The sequence below is a fragment of the Hipposideros armiger genome, unplaced genomic scaffold (genome assembly GCF_001890085.2).
Source record: "Hipposideros armiger isolate ML-2016 unplaced genomic scaffold, ASM189008v1 scaffold_36, whole genome shotgun sequence".
In the NCBI taxonomy this organism is placed as follows: domain Eukaryota; kingdom Metazoa; phylum Chordata; class Mammalia; order Chiroptera; family Hipposideridae; genus Hipposideros; species Hipposideros armiger.
Window position 1 is genome coordinate 5,255,938 of NW_017731386.1, and position 17,809 is coordinate 5,273,746.

General features: G+C 41.4%; 1 protein-coding gene across 14 annotated transcripts in view; it reads right to left on the reverse strand.

Moving 5' to 3' along the window:
* FHOD3 (formin homology 2 domain containing 3) overlaps nucleotides 1–17,809 on the reverse strand; it is a 456,454-nt gene that overhangs the window by 244,047 nt on the left and 194,598 nt on the right. For all 14 annotated transcript variants that reach the window (XM_019637921.1, XM_019637916.1, XM_019637917.1 and 11 more), the window contains exons 4-5: nucleotides 12,436–12,503; nucleotides 5,182–5,287 (exon numbers count right to left, since the gene is read on the reverse strand). In XM_019637921.1, the coding sequence (XP_019493466.1) occupies nucleotides 5,182–5,287; nucleotides 12,436–12,503 (174 nt within the window). The remainder of the gene's footprint in view (nucleotides 1–5,181; nucleotides 5,288–12,435; nucleotides 12,504–17,809) is intronic.

Consider the following 17,809-nt stretch of genomic DNA (forward strand, 5'->3'; position numbering starts at 1 on the left):
CGTTCCCTGGAATATACCACTCTAGGTCCTGATTCAATAAGAATAATTGTGAGGTACAAACGCCATTGTAAATTTACATTAAATACTGGCTATCACACACACACACACACACACACACACACACACACAAAACCCCCACACAAAAAACTTTAGATCATTAGTTATAACCAGCCAAGAATAATAAGCCAGATAAATATTATTTCTGCATGTTGTACATTTCAGACCTCTTTCCAGCAGCCGGCTCACATTTTTGGAGAGCACTTGGCTACACCGTAACTCAAAACCGATCTTTACCTCTCAGCAGATACAGTCTCTACTAAAAGCAACAGATTCCTGGGCCTTAAAAGAAGAGCTGACAGAGGGCTGAGTGCAAAAGTAAAGCTAAATTAGACGAGTTCCAAAAGCAGATGTGGAAAGCACAGGGTTCTCCAAAAGCACTTGTTTCCTTTGGACCTGGGGACTTGCACACAGAGTGGAACTCCTGAGGTAACTTCATGAGGGCACACTTCTCCACAGCACTGTGACAACCCACCCGTGTTACAGTTCGTAATAAAGTTTTGTTGTATTTTTGGGGTGTTTGTTTTGTTTTGGTTTTGGTTGGCAACATTCAGAGATGCCTGCTTTATTTCTTACTAAGTATATAATATAGTTTTTTTAAATACCATCTTGATCCAACATTGAGGCTCTGGCTAGAGGTCCGTCAGTTACCCTTCTCCAGCAGCTCATCAAGTCCACACCAGCCATGTTGGGCACTCACACTCCTGGCTATGACATTCGAACCCTAATCACGCAAGGCCAGGTAACAGACAACCACAGACAGCCCTATACTCTAGGACCCACTGAAATTACTCAAACTTACTATCTCAAACCTGCTTCTCCCATGGAAACCACAACAAAGGTGTTGCCTCGTGAGGACCCTGTGTTGGCTCTCAGCAGTCCTGGGGTAGCATGCTGTGTTTTCCTCCAGGAAACTGGGAGTTACGAAACTAAAACTCTTCCCAGTTTCTCTCTCTTGATCTGTATCTGGCCTCACCATACCTCACCCAAGGTAATATGGTTAAACTACGGTTGGAAAAATAAAGAGGCAATTCAAAGGTTGTCCTTGATTGCAAATGTCAACCGGCCACCAGCAGCTGATCGCAACCTAAAAAAGCCTACGTGATAAGTTTTTCAGAGTCAGGAAGGGGTGATTCAACATGTGGGGTAGGAAAAATGATGGTTTCCTTGTATAAAAACACAAAAGTCATACCCCCAAAAATCTATCATTTACAGCCCTCAGAAGGTACTTTCCGGGAATGGGTTTCAGTTAAACACATCAAAATGTGCTGGTGTTTACACATAGTGCCCTGGTTCCCCCGAGTCTTCTGGGATTTAGCTGAAGTAGGGCAGGCATGCAAAGGCACCTCCATATGTGGAAAGGAGGACGCCCGGTCGTAACCTAAATGAGCTTAAGCACTACCTCGTTTTCCAGGTAACACATGGTAAGCCTTCTGGCCTCCCAACAAATGGACACTAGTGGAAAAGCAAAATCTGAAGTCAAGGCCCAGGTGATGGCAGTGGAAGTGTGGATTCTCCTCACATGTTAGGAAGAGCTGTCTATAGTGAGGGTCTTACCTCGGGGGGTATTTTCTACACAGAGAGAAGACCGGCAGGTGATTGACAGGGCTCTCCCCTGGTTGTGCTTGGGCATTCTGATTCTTAAACACTTGGTAACTGCTTTTGCACCTTTCTGCTACAGATCAGAACACTGCAAATTAATAAGCCTGTGTAAGCCAAACAATAAGCATTCACTAAGGTGGAGTACGTCGCTGAAGTATTTTAGGTCAATACCATCTTTCATTTCCAGAAAGGACAAGTCACACCCTTTGCCATTTGGGATCTTGTGCGGCCATCAAGCTTATTCTGGCCCCTGCACAACCATTCCTTCAGCAGCAGGGGCCCTACTTACCTCCAACAGGGCCACCGCATAGGTGTTCACTAGGCTTTCTCAACTGGGCTGAGCTTTTTCTTTCTAACTCCCTCGAGTCCAAAGCCATGCATTTCTCTCTTGCTGCCTCCCCTTAGAGCAGTGGTTCTCAACCTGTGGGTCGCGACCCCTTTGGGGGTCGAACGACCCTTTCACAGGGGTCGCCTAAGACCATCGGAAAACAAAAAGATATTTACATGACGATTCATAACAGTAGCAAAATGACAGTTATAGAGAAGCAACGAAAATAATTTTATGGTTGGGGGTCACCACAACATGTGGAACTGTATTAAGGGGTCGCGGCATTAGGAAGGTTGAGAACCGCTGCCTTAGAGTCTAGGAAACCAAACACAGCAGGACCTTGAATAAAATTCTTTTCTTCAAAGTTGTTTTGTTATAATGTTCATGTTTATATCAATCAGCCTATGGTACAACTGGTTTCGTTATACATCATTTCACCACAGTCCCAAGAACCTATTGATGATGTTATGTGAGGACTTACTATACTCACTCTGCCAGCCTCCCTTGCAGCTACAGTGGTCATGAGACCCAGTTCTGATCCACAGGGAGTATGCAGGGGGTTTCTGACAAGAATTTTACCTTCCTGATAAAAGGGAGCTGACTACAGCTGGGAGGGTCCTCCCACTCTTCCCAGCCTTGAATGTAGCTGTTTACACTCACGATTACTCCATAAAAATGCACATATACACTCATAAAGGTTGAGAGACTAAAGATAAACACATAGATGGTTATAATAGTAATTCTATAGAAGTGTGTGTGTGTGTGTGTGTGTGTGTGTGTGCGCACTTTAATGTGCACACTCACTGGAGAAGACTTCTTTTTGTAAAGTTAAAATGATACATACTTTAAACATAACAAAAAATGTATGTTGTTAGTTTGGACCCACTATTCAGAATTAGGCCACCTAAGGCATATTTCCTTCCATGTGGTTCAATTTATGAACATCCATATTATAAGCGACCTGGAAAATAAACCAAAGGAAGGTCTCCCATGCCGATTTCTGTGCCTTCCCTATTTGAAGTGTTGGACCAGTATGAATGGAATATAAGGATGAGAATCAAGGCCTGCACCATCACTTCAGACACAGGAAGACAGCTGCATTTGGAGGCAGCATGGCAGGACAAAGTTTATGGTTGATTTGTCTACACATACCACAAAAGTTTCTATATAAATTTTTAAATTATATTGAGAATAGAAATCATAAAATTCATTAATAGAGTCTCTCTACTGACAACCTGTAATGTGGATCTACCATATGCCCAGGAAAAAGCTGAAGGTTGACAAAGGGAGACCTCATCAAACATCATGGACTAGGGGCCAGCCGAGTGGTTCAGTTGGTTAAGAGCTTGCTCAAGAGTGTGAGCTCTGGGCAACAGGATTACCAGCTCAATTCCCACATGGGCCAGTGAGCTGCGTCTGAGCTGAGCTGCCGCTGAGCTGACAACAGGTGGCAGGATGGCTCAGCTGGTGAGAGCACGTGCTCCTAACAACAAGGTTGCCTGTTCGACTCCCACATGGGATGGTGGACTATGCCCACACACAACTAAAGACTGAACTCAGCACCTTCAGCTGAGCGGCCACTCAGGTGGCTCAGGGTATAGAGTGCGCGCTCTTAACAACAAGGCTGCCAGTTTGACTCCCACATGGGATGCTGGCTACGCCCACCTGCAACTAAGATTGAACACAGCACCTTGAACTGAGCGGCGAGACTGGCCTTGGAGCTGAGCTTGCTGTGCCCTCCACAACTAAAATTGAAGGACAACAACTTGGCTGTTCCCCTTCCCCAATTCCCCAATACTGTTCCCCTCCCCCAATTCCCAAATAAAATCTTTTTTTTAAAAAATCATGGACTAAAAAATAAAAGAAACTAGGAAACTCTCTCACACATACATATTCAGCATTTATCAAAATGAATGGAAAAAGCTAACACTGACTTGAAATTATGTCCTTAAAAAAATTGTTTTTAAATGAGCCCTAAGTTTTCTGTTTCACTTTTGCCTTCTGGTACAGTGGCTCTCCAGGAGCAGGGGAAAGGGAGAAAGGCTCAGAGTTCAATGCACTGGGTAGCAACACAGAATATGAGGCACCTTCTCAGAGTAAAACACAACAGGAACTGTAGGAGACTGTTTCATTTTGCCTGTCTCATTCAACTAACCATAGGCACTTGACATTAAATCACACGTTTCATGTATTTTTCCTTCATCCAAAGGAAAAGGAGAGTTGTTGTTTTTTTCTTGTATGATGAACACAGAACACGGAGTTGTGGGGTTACAGGCACACGTGCAGAACCTTCACGAGCCTCGATGTGCCCCAGGGCCTCGGTACAGCCCCTGCAGGACCACACGTTAGAGCAAGTGCCTCTATTAGGCAAATGCTCCACCTCTTTCTTTGAGTCTCAAACTTTTCAGCTGCAAAAATGGAGACAATATTAAACTATATTAAATTTCTCCTTTTATAGGTAAAGACTATTGATGGCAGCAATTTCATATGGTCCAACTTAATAATTCCTGCCATGTTTTTCACAGGTTGTTTTTTTTTACAGGATCAAATAAAATTAGTATTTACATAAAGATGCACAAAAAACTATAACTAGGAAAAGAGCATTAACTTTATAAACTGGAACAGTAATCTGTGCTTAAAACGTCACATGTGCATTACTTTATAAAAAAGAAAATTTTAGAGGTAGATAACAGAATCATTCTTTATAATGCGTATTCCTGGGTACACCCCAGAGCTACCCGGTCAGGAACAGGGGGACCTGGTGAGGAATATGCTCTTCTGACAAGCACTCCTGGTGATAACTCAAAGTTGGAGAAAATACTTTTCCCGGGAAATGAATTGGCCTCTTTGGTTTGGGGTGGCTTTTGCTGAAAGGCAGGCTTTACCCAATGCCATTTAATGTGTCCCCTTCCTCAGCAAATAAAAGACATTATTAAGAACCTAGTGCATAGTACACTTTGTTTTCTTAATAAACAAAAGAGATTTTACATGAGTCAGTAAAATTAGCTCAGTCACAAATTACTGAAAACTGATAAAACCTGATGCAGGTGCCATCTTTTGCTACAAGATGGTTTCATCACCTTATGCCTTAATCCAAGTCTTTTCAAAAGCTCTCAGTATTGATGTCCCAGGAGGGGGCCCCAGACCTGTCTTGTAGCCGGGGCTGGCCGCTGCAATGGCCCGTCACAACTTACCCCTCAGGATGTAGTTCTGATAATTCTGGTCTGCCTCCGCTCCCACCTTGATCAAACAGGTCAGACCTTCAGCCACTACAAATTCATGGACCAAGTCCTTGTCATCCTGGCAGGAAAGGGGAGGGGAAAAAAAGAAAGACTTCAAATATTGTCCCGGTCCATCCTCCATCCAGGCTATGCTGTTAAAACTATGTACAAGCCTTTGAAGCCAGACCAAACCCTAAAGATTGTACTGCTTTATTCAAATGAAGCATTTTAACTGTTGCCAGAGGAATTTTACAACCAGTCTTCACATTGTTGTTTGCCAAAGACCAATTATTGCCTTCTGGGCAATCTAATAAAGATAAAGCAAACGAATCCCCTATCAGGAATATTTACAGTGTTCTGTTTTTCATTCTTCAATAATCACCAGGCTCCGCTTCTCCACAGGTCTCTAGGGACTGGCCACATGAAACTTACTGGGTTTAACAACAGGAAACACTCAATAGCAGCGCAGACCATCAAGGAAAGGATTCAAAGCCACTCGGGTTCCAAAAGACAGTCTTTAAGAATGGTGCTTCCAGAGGCCTTACAAATGGGATCAGGAAACAAGGAAGCAGTCTCTCCACCTCCTGACTTGTGTTGCTTGCCAGACCAGCAGGAGGCAGAGAGGAGAAGTGGCCAGCTGTGTCTCAGGGACAGCCAAAACGCCCCTCAAAAGAGCCACTTTGGTCGGCCTGCAGACTTGATCACAGAAGGCAGGACACGGAAGGAACCTCAGGGGTCACCTACTTGGCAGTTCGCAAAGAGAAGTCTCCAGACCCATGGGCAGCAAAAGCGTCACCTGGAAACTTATTAAAAATGCCAGCTACACTACCCCACCCCACCCCTGACTTAAAGGATAGGAAACTCTACTGTGGGGCCCAGTGACCTGTGCTCACCAAGCCCTCCAGGTGACTCAGAGGTGCTCAGATGGGTCTCAAGATGGACACCTTCATGCTAGGATCATCTGGGAGCTTCAAAAAGGAATAAGAAGCAGGAGCTTCTCCGGGTGGATTTAACCAGAATTTCTGGGGGTGAGGTCCAACCTTTGCTATTAAATTCCCCAGGAAATCCTAAAGACCAGCCAGCTCAAGAACCACTGATCTAACCCTATCTTCTCTTTACAGATAAAGACTCTAGAATGGCAAAACATTGACCAACATCACCTAATGTCCAGCCAGCCCCCAAACCCAGTCATTTCCCTGCGGTAGCCACTTCTGTGGAGCTCTAGGAGAGGGATTTTTCCACGACTATTTCTGGAGATTTTGCTCAATTGGACAGTGCCTTGTCTAAAATGCAACTAGGATAAGGCTGGAACATTCCTCCTCAATTATAACAACAAAGCAAAAAAAAAAGAAAAAATTAAATTAAATTAAAAAACCCTCAGTGATGTAAATTAGTAGAAAGCTTAATGGAATAATGAAAGGTTATTCTTATAGGAATGGTCAGCAACTATGGTTTATCTCCAAAAAAGAAAAAAATAATTTAGATGCACTGGCATAATCCTCTAGTCTCTATGTGAAATCAGCCCCTCATTTTGATTTTTATGGCATTTTCCAATTATATGGATGGAGCACTTGAGCTAAAATGTGGGCAGGCCAGGCAAAGCCTCCCTGTGAACCAAGAAAGCGCTCTCAATGTTGAGAGGGCACTGGGGGGAGGGGGGAGAGACGCTTGTGCCCTGAAGGTAATGAGAGACAGCTGTGTTAACTCAGACTTTAAGATAATCATGGCTTTGGAAAGCAAGAGAAAATGGGACAATATCATGAGTTTTTGGAAAATTACTTTACACTCACATGTATAAAGGAAATAAAAAATAATTCTCTCTCCATCCATATCCTTTTCCACCAGCATATGTGAAAAGTGAACATTTAGATGAGCTCATGTCTAGTCAGAAAGTTTTTCCAAGCATGTAACAAATGTTTATTACTTTAACTAAAACTGGATTCACACATGACTTCATGGTGAAAAAGTGAGAACAAGCTCTCAAGAAACCACTCAAGCTAATCACTAATATTAATATAGCATAGACTTGAGTGTCTGGCAAAGAGAGCTGGAAAACACATCGGACAGAGGACACAGTGTTTATAAAAATAATTCAGAACCCTAACTAAAATGAATGCACATAGTAGATAAGGCACTTAGGAAATAGAAATGTATGGATGATAAATGTGAACAGTACCTTCCAAATTGGCAATGTATTAGATTTTAAACACATTTCCTAAAATATATAGGCACTAATAAGTGGTTTTTGATACATTGGTTTCCGACTAGAATGACATCAAAATGCTAACACTAACTGGTGATTATCGCTGCATTTCAGAATTTTCTATAATAGCCATACATTAGCCTGTGATCATTTTTGAAATGCCTATTAGTCAAGGAATATTCAACTTGATCCAAATGACCAATGGCTCTCGTTATTTTTTTTTTCCTCTTACAAGCCTAGTTCCAAAGAGAACCTCCACATCTAGAAAACACAAGAGATGATGGAAAGGCAGCCTCATGGGTGTGAAAGGTGATCGAGGTCCCAGACAGCTTGCAGCTTGTGCAATCCATTCAATTCTCAATGTATCCTTGCTCTGTGCTTTACAGCTGTTTTGTGCACACGTGGGTGGTCTTCCAAACAGGTTATAAACTTCTGATAGCAAACACCTTCTTCCTTGCCTATATAGTGCTGTCGAAGGCTGCTGCTCAAAAATATTTGTTTGATGAATAAATAGTAGAAATAGTGTCCCTGAGAATTCAGAGAGCCAACACTACAGAACAGGTTTGGTGAGGGGATGGAAAACAGGACCTAAACATGTTTACTTTGTTTTATTTTTTTAACTTTTTCACCAAGGAAAACTGTTTGGTTTTTTCTAAAGATTTTTATTGGGGAATTGGGGATGGGAACAGCACTGGGGAATTGGGGGAAGGGGAACAGACAAGTTGCTGTCATTTTGTTCTTCAGTCTACTTGTGGAGGACATCGCTTCACTGGCCCAAGTTGGCACCATCATTGCGCTCTTCCCGGGTGAGGCAGATCAGTTGCCAGCTTCTGGATGGCTGCTCACAGCGGCTGCTGGCCACTCACGCTGGCTGCTGGCTACACGCAGTAGCCCATGGCAACCCACTGCAGCAGGGGCTGCAGCCCACGCCAGCGCTGGCGACTCACGACAGCTCAGCTCCAGGATGAGCTGTTGTTCAGCATCTTAGCTGTAGAGGGCAGTGTCACTGGCCCTCATATGTGGGATCCGAACCGGGGCCCTCTGGNTTCAGCATCTTAGCTGTAGAGGGCAGTGTCACTGGCCCTCATATGTGGGATCCGAACCGGGGCCCTCTGGCATCCCAAGCCAGCTCTTAACCAATGTGCCACTCGGCCGGCCACCAAGGAAAACTTTAAATATATACAAAAGGAGACAGAATAATTCAGTGAACCCCTGGTGCCAATCAACTCATGTCAATTCTCTTTCACCTATCATCCTACCCTGTCTGCTGTCATACTCATTTGAAGCAAATCCCAGACATCACATCATTTAATCCATAAGTATTTCAATATGTATCTCCAAAATATGAACTCTTTTTAAAATTATGTCCTCATAATAAAAAAAATTAATACTTTCTTATGTTATCAAATGTCCAGTCAGTGACCAAATTTCTAACTGTACTGTAAATACTGTTTTTTACAATTTGTGTTAGGATCCAAACAAGATCCACATGGCAATTAGTTGATATAACTTTTACATGTCTTTTAATTCATTTCTTTTTTTTTCCCTCGAAATTTATATGTTGAAGAAACCAGATCATTTGTCCTACAGAGCAGCCCACAGTCCAGGTCTTACTGATTACACTCCTGTGGTGTCAATTCACATGTGCCTAAGTCCTAGATCATTTATAAATTGGTTACTGCATATAGAGGCATGATCAGATCCAGGATTGATTTTGTTGGCTTGACCACATCATTGATGGCAGTGTCCACGAGGTAGCACATAATACCTGGTTGTATCTCATTTCCTTCACATCAGCAGGGCTAGATGCTCAACACCTACATCCATTAATTCATTAGGGGTGGCAAAATCATGATATTCTAATTGTATCATTCCTTCTCACTCATTAGCTAGAATATTTTTATAAACAACACTTCCCCTCAACTACTGTTTATCTTAAAATTCATATAGGAAAAGGCAAGATAAATATGAGATTCTAAAACTGTACCCAATTTCAAAATAGTGACCTGGTTTGCTAGTATCTTCCAATGGTGACAAATCCATTAGGTTTTTTTTCTAGTATCAATATCAACTCATCACTGCAAATTTACTTAATGGGTTTTAATTCATTTGTAATTATCATCCTTATTGAGGCTTACTTTTATCGTCCTATCTTTGGCCAGCCAGTGAGAGACTCTTCAACATGCTTCAGAGTTATTTTGGCAATAATCCTAGAAGTATTTGATAGCTTCCTTGCTATCTATATAAGATGTTCCAAGTTTATTTTACCCATTTCCTACTCCAGACTTGGAATCAGCTATTCCAAATAGCTCTGGTTCCTTTCAGTATTTTAAGACCACAAACTTGGCATTAGTTGTGTTTTTCACTAATGGGTTGATCATTGCTTCTAGTCTTTTCCATAAATAGAGCTATAAATATGCTCATTTGCTTGTTTGTTTGTTAAAATAATATCCATCATGGGTTCAGTCTGTTTCTTCCAATTCAAGAATAAAGAGTTTTTAACTTCTTCTGCCTTTCTATCTTCTTTCTCCAACACGCCAAGAATCCTAATCCCTAAGAACTCTAAGAATGACAAAATTGGGATATGATGTACATACACACTCCAGTCTCAGAATAGCAATACCAACACTACCACCACCAATATGATTACTGTAAACAGTTGATTTTGTGTGTGTGTTTGGTTCTTTTTGTCCTTAGGGTACATCTTACTCAAGATGCACAAATTACAGTGTTTTACAGTCACTTAGAATAGCTCTTCTCTGTGTGGTTCTTCCACCGACTGGATACCACCAACAAGGCAAACACAGGTTTTGAAACAAGCCAAAGCTGAACAATAAAAACAGCAGGAGGACGGAGGGACTAACTGAGTTAGGGTGAGGAGAGGAATGGGCATGGCCCTCTGGTGGGGCAGGAACAGTCCAGCCCCACTGCAGTTGGAGATCTGGGTTCCAGAGAAGGGCATAATGGAGAGTGAAGAAGGTTTGCTTTGCTCGGCTAAGGAACAGAGAGACACAGATAGATACATGGGAAGTGGAACTTTGGGACAGTCAGTGAAGCATTTACTAAATTAGAGACAAGGAAGACTGAAGACAAAATCTGCTAAAAGACTACTCAGTTCACCCAGTCCATTCATCTATTGCTTAACTGGCACCAGACATTATGTGAGGCCCTAAAAAGCCAGTGATGGAACCCAGGGAGCTCCCAGACTAGACTCAGACAAGTGTCCTGAAGTATCTTAAGTTCTATACTAGAGATAAGCACAGAGGACGTCAGAGGTATTTGGAGGGACCCTGACTGCAGTGAGGGGTCATTTACTTTAGGGAGAGCCTCTCTGGCAGGAGGAGATACAAGGAGGGAAACTGAGGGATACGGAGAGTAGATATGGGGTGGCAACGCATTCTGGGGTAGAAGCAATAGGTCTAGGGGCAAAGGTATAGAAAAGAGGGGGCACAGATTGCTCCCAGAATGCCATCATGGGTGGAACTTAAGATTCAGCCAAAGACAACGAGGTGTGCACAGAAGACAGATCCAGAAGGGCATCAGTGTTATATCGAGAAATCCAGATGTAACCCAGAAGGCTACGTGGAACCAGCAAAAGGATGTCATCCTCAAACCCCTCTGGTGGGAAGCTGGGGAATGGATTGGGTTGGGGAGGACCAAAAGCAGGCAGTGCCCATGAATAGCTGTTTTCATCTCTCCAGAAGAGATGGCCTGAACCTAGGCAGACCCCAAACCCCAGGCCATTTCTGAGATGTGCACCCTGAGCGCAGTGAAGTGACAGGTTTACACCTGTAGCTATCCGAGGAAGAGAAAAGGAAGAAGAGAAAAGAAGACTCAACTCATCTCCAGAAATGTGTCTACAGCGAAGGGACTCTGCTCTGGGAAAAACATGAGGGCATGACTGAACAAGTTTAAGGAAGCATGGAAGTACAGCGTGCAGATGGGATGGACTGTTAGCCTGCCTTTTCTGCCTGCTCCCTCTCAGATAGGAAGATACCCACGAAGGAGACTGCCACTCTGGCTAGAACTATTACTGACAAAGAAATCTTTTAAGGATGTGGATAAGGTGGAAACTTAAAAAAAAATGGAATGTACCCTAGAGTTTAAAATCATAAGGTAAAGAAATATGAACCCACACGGACACAGGCTCCATGCGAATGTCATCTTCTCCATGAAGCCATCACCTGATCCTGCCCAGGCACAGCAGCCTTGTCCTCCTTCCCTGGCTTTGTCTCTGTCCTGTGCAGTCTCATGTGGGTGATAGTCTGGGAGACCATCTGCACACCTGTCTTAGCCCTCTACACTAAGCTCATGACTTTCTCAGAACAGGGACAGAGAGAAGGCTTGGGAGAGAAAGATAGATGAAACCCAAAAGAGACACCTGCACATATGCACAGGGGAACATGTCCAGCAGCACGGTTTATAACAGCAAAACACTGGAAATAAACCAAACTATCTGCCAACAGGAGAATGAACAAAGCAACCTGTGCTTCATTCATACAATGAAATATTCACTCAGGGCTATGCCAGTGATGCCTACATCTATCCCACTCCCATTAAGTACGCTGAAGCCTGATACATGCAGCATGATAATATATACATATGAAGTTAATACAAAAGACTATAACATATTGTTGGTAAATATTCACCATTAGTAAGGAAACACACATTACATGATAAACACCAAATTCAACAATTAGTAGAGAGGGAAACTGAGGGTGGGGTGGGGAGAAGATGGTTGACATTGGGAGGCAGCACACGAGACTTCAGTTAATCTGTAGTAGGTTTTTCTTTTTAAAAATCTGAAGTAAATATGGAAAAATACTATGATTTTTTAAAGTTGTCTTTACTTACGTTTGAAATATTTGATATGGTAAAAATACTCTCAGCTGACATTTTGACCTACTTTACACTGTAATCTGACGAGACTTTTCTGTAATCAATAAAAGGTATATACTTGTCTGTTTCTCATTCCACACGCAATACAAAAACAGAATCTAAGAGCACTTGTTTTCTTTTTTTACCTGGAATATCTGTTTCAAGGAGAAAAGGGCCCTTCTTAAATCTCGTCCACTGGAGTTGTACAGTTTTTCTGAAATAAAGAAACAACATATAAAATTAATTAAATTGACTCAACAGATGGTAAAAACACAGAGAGGATGGGAACAATTATAGAATTGCCACTGGAAAGGTTAGTGAACAGAATCCATTTCATTTGGGATACAGACCTCACCTCCAACAGCGCAAAAAAAACAGCCTGGGCTGTCCCAGGTGGCAGGAAAGTGTGGGGGTGTGAGTGACAGAGAATGACGCCCAGATTTGCACCTTCAGCCCCCACCCTCCCTCTCGTCAGATCTCTATATCCAGCTATTCATGAACTATTACACTTGATGGCAAACTATATGCAGAAAATTACCACCACCAAAACAGAACTGATCCTTCCACTTCCCTCCTTCTTGCCACACAGCTCCTGTACCACCAAGCTTCCTGCTGCTGAGTTCAGAAAGCTCTGTGGTGCCTCCTTGTCCATGGGGTTTGATGATTACCTCAAGATACCCAAGGGCAGTACAGCTCTAAGGACTGGCTGGCTCCCTTGAGAGCTAAGTCCTCTTAGCTCTACCTGTATCTGAGCTCTCACTCATGTTCAAGGATGGATCCTGGCTTTGAGCAAGGCAGATGGAGGACCCCTGCCTTAACATTCTCTGACTGAAAACTCCTGCCAACTTCTACAGCCCCACAGTTCAGTTGGTCACGCTTAACATGTACTATTCAGGCCAGGCCTTGTAAATGAGGAGTTGAACTGGACCCAGGACCTGTCCTCCAGAGATCACAATGCAGCAGGACAAACAGAAGAGCACACCACAATGACTAGGCGGGCAGTAGGGTAGCATTACAAAGTGCAGAAGGCACCCAGGAGGAAGGAAGAGTCCAGCTCTTCTGTGTATGCAGGATGCCTGGGAGCATGGATTGTGTTCAGCTTCCCAGAACCCAACTCAGGTAGGTCAAGTGTCTAGAGTTGGGTTCCTAACACCGGATGTCAGACTGCCCAAAAATATATCATCCAACACATATTCCTGAGCACCTGCTGGGCAGTGCCCAAGGCACTGGGGCATAGTAGGGGACTTAGAAAGAGCAAAGACTAGGCAAACAGACAGCCTGTATTTCAAACCCGGTGTCATCCACTACTATGTGACCTTGGGCAAAGTACCTGACCTCTCTAAGCCTTGGATTTCCCACCTGTAAAATCAGAATAGATAATAGATTTAGAGGAACATGGTTTTTCTATTATATCAAACACTGCTATAATAGAGTAGAGTGCAAAATCACTTGAAATATTGAGATAGAATAAAAAAGTTCAAAACAATGTCACACTGGTGGCTGGCCACTTTACTGGGGTAATGGGCAAAGCCACATACGAGTGGCATGGACTTGAGTGGAAGAGCATCGAACACACAGCTCAAAAGAGTTGGCAGAAGTCTGCCTATGAGAAGAATTGCTCACTTTGCACGGTAGCTCTGGAAGTGAACAGGCTCCCATCTGAAAGGGATTCCAACTGATGTAGTACGTGGCATGCAGCATGTGCATGGTCATAGCTTCCTCAAAGGCCCCCTACAGACATTTTGCCCTCTACCCATCCACTTTCCAGATCAAGGCCGGATGGGTTGGGTGAAAATGTCCCCCTGATGACATCACAGCTCCCATTTAAACCCTTCAGCAGCTGCCGGCTACACTGAGAATGAAATCCAAAATCCTTTGCATGGCCCATCGAGCCCCTGGTCATGTAGCCCCAACTCCCCTCCTCACTGTGCTGCAGACACTCTGGTGTGCTCTCAGCTCTTCGGGCAGGGCAGCCCCCTCCAGACTCACAACCTACACACACAGCTAGTAAGTGGCAGAGGCAGGATTCTGTGGGGTTTGTGTGTGGGGGCCAGGGTCTAATCCCAGGACCTCCTTAATGTTTGACCACCATGAAATCCAACCACCTCTAAATACAATATGCAGTCCACAGTCACTTGGTAATTGTGGAGTTTCGATTAAGAGAGAATGCATCACTTTTGTAAAAACAAAGAGCTGGGGAAATGCTGAAGGAATCAACTATCCCCAAACTGAACATCAAATTCATCAGGGACCTTTAGAAATGAGGCCTGAGTGACTCTCAAGCTGACCTCTAAAGTGTTTACATGGCCTTGAAAGACATGAGTAATCAACAAATGGAGTCCCTGTAGTAGAACCCAGGTCCCTGGGGCAGCCACTTATAGTGTCCACAGCTAACATCTCAGAATTCTCAAATCCCAAAGAAACAGACTTGTTTTTGCCAGTACCACTACTAATAAATGCAAATAAAACTCTCCGGGGCAAACATGGGGATACATATACCCTGAAAAGGAAAGGCAAGTTTCTCTTATCCAGGAAGAGCATTAGAAGAGAGGGTACCTCCTTATAAGGTAATAAGGCATACATTCGGCTTCCTTGCTTATGTACCACCAGGAGACAAGAAGAAATATGTCTTAAATGGATTCACTGAATCACCATCAGAGTCTCCTTTAGTTACTAGCAATCTGTCATGGCTTCCCATTCATGTGAATGACAATTATAGTTAGTTGTGTTCTGATTGTTAAGGTTTTAGTACATGGTGTTATAATCAAAATAATCCGTTTTTTAAATGGGATTAATAGTACTAATAGAAAAAAAATTAGCTCAGAATGACTGTTAATATTTTGTTGGGGATTTCTGCATCTATATTCATGAGGAACATTGATCTGTTGTTTTCTTGCAATGGTGTTGACATTGAGGCAATGCCGACCTAAATTGGAAGTATTCCCTCCTTCTCCAGAGTTTGTGTGGACTTGGTATTATTTATTCCTTACATGTTTGGCAGAACATGTTTGGCTAAGCCACCTGAGCCTGGAAGTTTTTTATTGTTGTTGGAATGTTTACAACTATGAATTCAATTTCTTCAATTAATATAGGGCTATTTGATTATTTTTTTCATCTTGAATGAGCTTTGGTAATTTGTAACTTTCAAGGAATTTCTCCATTTCATCTAAGTTGTTAAATATATGAGCATAAAGTTGTTCATCCTTTTGTTGACAATAGCAATCTCCTCTCTCTTATCCCTGATATTTGTAGTCTATGTCCTTTCTCCTTTTTACTGGTCAGTCATGCTAGAGCTGTGTCGATTTTATTGATCTTTTCAAACAATCAGCTTTTGATTTCATTGTTTTTTTTCTATCATTTTTGTGATTTCTATTGATTATTTTCTTCTGCTTGCTTTTGATTTAATTTGCTCTTTTTTTCCCCTAGTTTTCTAAGATGGAAACTTACACAATTGATTTTAGACCTTTCTCCTTTTTAACATAAGCATTTAATGCTAGAAATTTCTCTCTAAACAATACTTTAGCTGCATTCCACCAATTTTGATATATTGTGCCTTTATTTTCATTCAATTCAACATTAAATGAATGTTGAATGTTTCATTTAATTCAAAAGGGAGTTAATTTAACCCTGTAATTTTTTTCTTTTAACTTACGGTTATTTAAAAATACTATAGTGCTTACCTTCCAAATATGTGGTTATTTTCTAAATATCTTTCTGTTACTGGTTTCCTAGTTTAATTTCTCTATGCTGAGAACATATATTTTATATGGTATTATTTAAATTTATTGTTAATTTTATGGCCTAAGAATATGGCTTATCTTGGTGAAAGTCTAATGTACATGTGAAAAGAATGTATATTCTGCTGTTATTGGGTGGGCTGCTCTATAAATATCCACTAGGTCAAGTTGAGTGGTAGTCTTATTCAGGTCTTGTATTCTTACTGCATTTCTGTTTACCTGTTCTATGTTTTACTATGAAAGGAGTGTTGAAATCTCCAACTATTATCAACTATTATAGTGGATTTGTCCATTTCTTCTTTCAGCTTTATGAGTTTTTACTTTCGGTTCTTAGAGGTTCTTTTGTTAGGTACATTCACAATTAGGATTGTATGGCTTTTAGGTAAGTTGACCTTTATCATTATGTAATATTTCCCTGCATCCCTGTCAATATTCCCTGTTTTAAAGTCTACTTTTCCAATACTAATATGGTCAGTAATTTTTGGCTAGTGTTTTCAGGGTGTATCTTTTCCCATTCTTGTATATTTAACCTATCTAGAGTTTCTTGTAGATATGGTTGCAACTTTATTTTTATCCAATCTGACAATCTCTATCCTTTAAGTGGTCTGCATTCACTGTATTTTTAACCTCTAGGACATCAAAAATGACTCCTCTGTGGCACTAGAACAGAAGACTTTCAGGGAAGCTGGAGGATGCCTCTTACCCTTTGATGAGAAACATCCTTGCACAAACACAAAAGGTAGCTTTGTGTGGTGCCAAAAACTTTCCCCCTCCCCTTTTGCCATGTCTTTTAATCAAAACAAGCTACAATTTCTATTTAAGGAGTAAGTAATTTGTATTCCAATTGCCTTTAAATTTTTTAAATGCTAATCATTATTCAATTATTTGTCTATTCCAAACAAAGCTGAATAAAATAGTACAGTTCCCAAATAATAATAATTTCTTTTACGTGAGAAAATTATCACTACAGGCTTCAGGGAGAGATTCATAGACTTTCATGTAGCTATGTTTTTTTTAATATCAAAGCTCAAAAGATCAGCTAACCTATATAAAAATATTATATATTTCTGCTGAAATGTCCTTTATTTTAAAACACTTTACTTTTTAATTCCAGAAACTATAAAGCACTAGATGAGGTCTGGATTAGAATCCTTTCATCTGGCATCTGTTAAGTTGTAGTTATTTTTGTTATTGTTATTATTTCTTACCTTTCATAAAAGTGGGGCAGTGAAGTTTCATTTTTATGGACAAAGATACCCTCTCCCAAAGTATTGCAAACCTTTTTTTTTCTATGCAATCAACATTTTAACAAATGTAATAAATTGGTCCCTACATCATATGAGGATAATACTGGAGTCATCACCATTGTGGTTGAAATTTAAATGACCAAATATTCATTCAACAAGATAATTGATATTATCTCTCCACAAAGAACCAGTATCATGGTATAAAACTAAATCACAGTGCTTAATAAAAACTCAAAATAGCCATCTATTTTAAGAAGACAGTGGTACCAAAAAGCTTCTATACTCTTGTTCTGTTGATTATTATTTGTATTTATTTTTATAGTTGATATACAATATTGTATTAGTTTCAGGTGTATAACATAGTGATCAGACATTTATATACTGTACAAAGTGATAACCATAAGTCTAACAATCATCTGTCACCGTACATAGTTATTACAATATTGACTATATTCCCAATGCTGTATATGACATCCTCATGACATTTTATAACTGACAATTTGTAGTTCTTAATCCCCTTCACCTTTTGCCCCTCC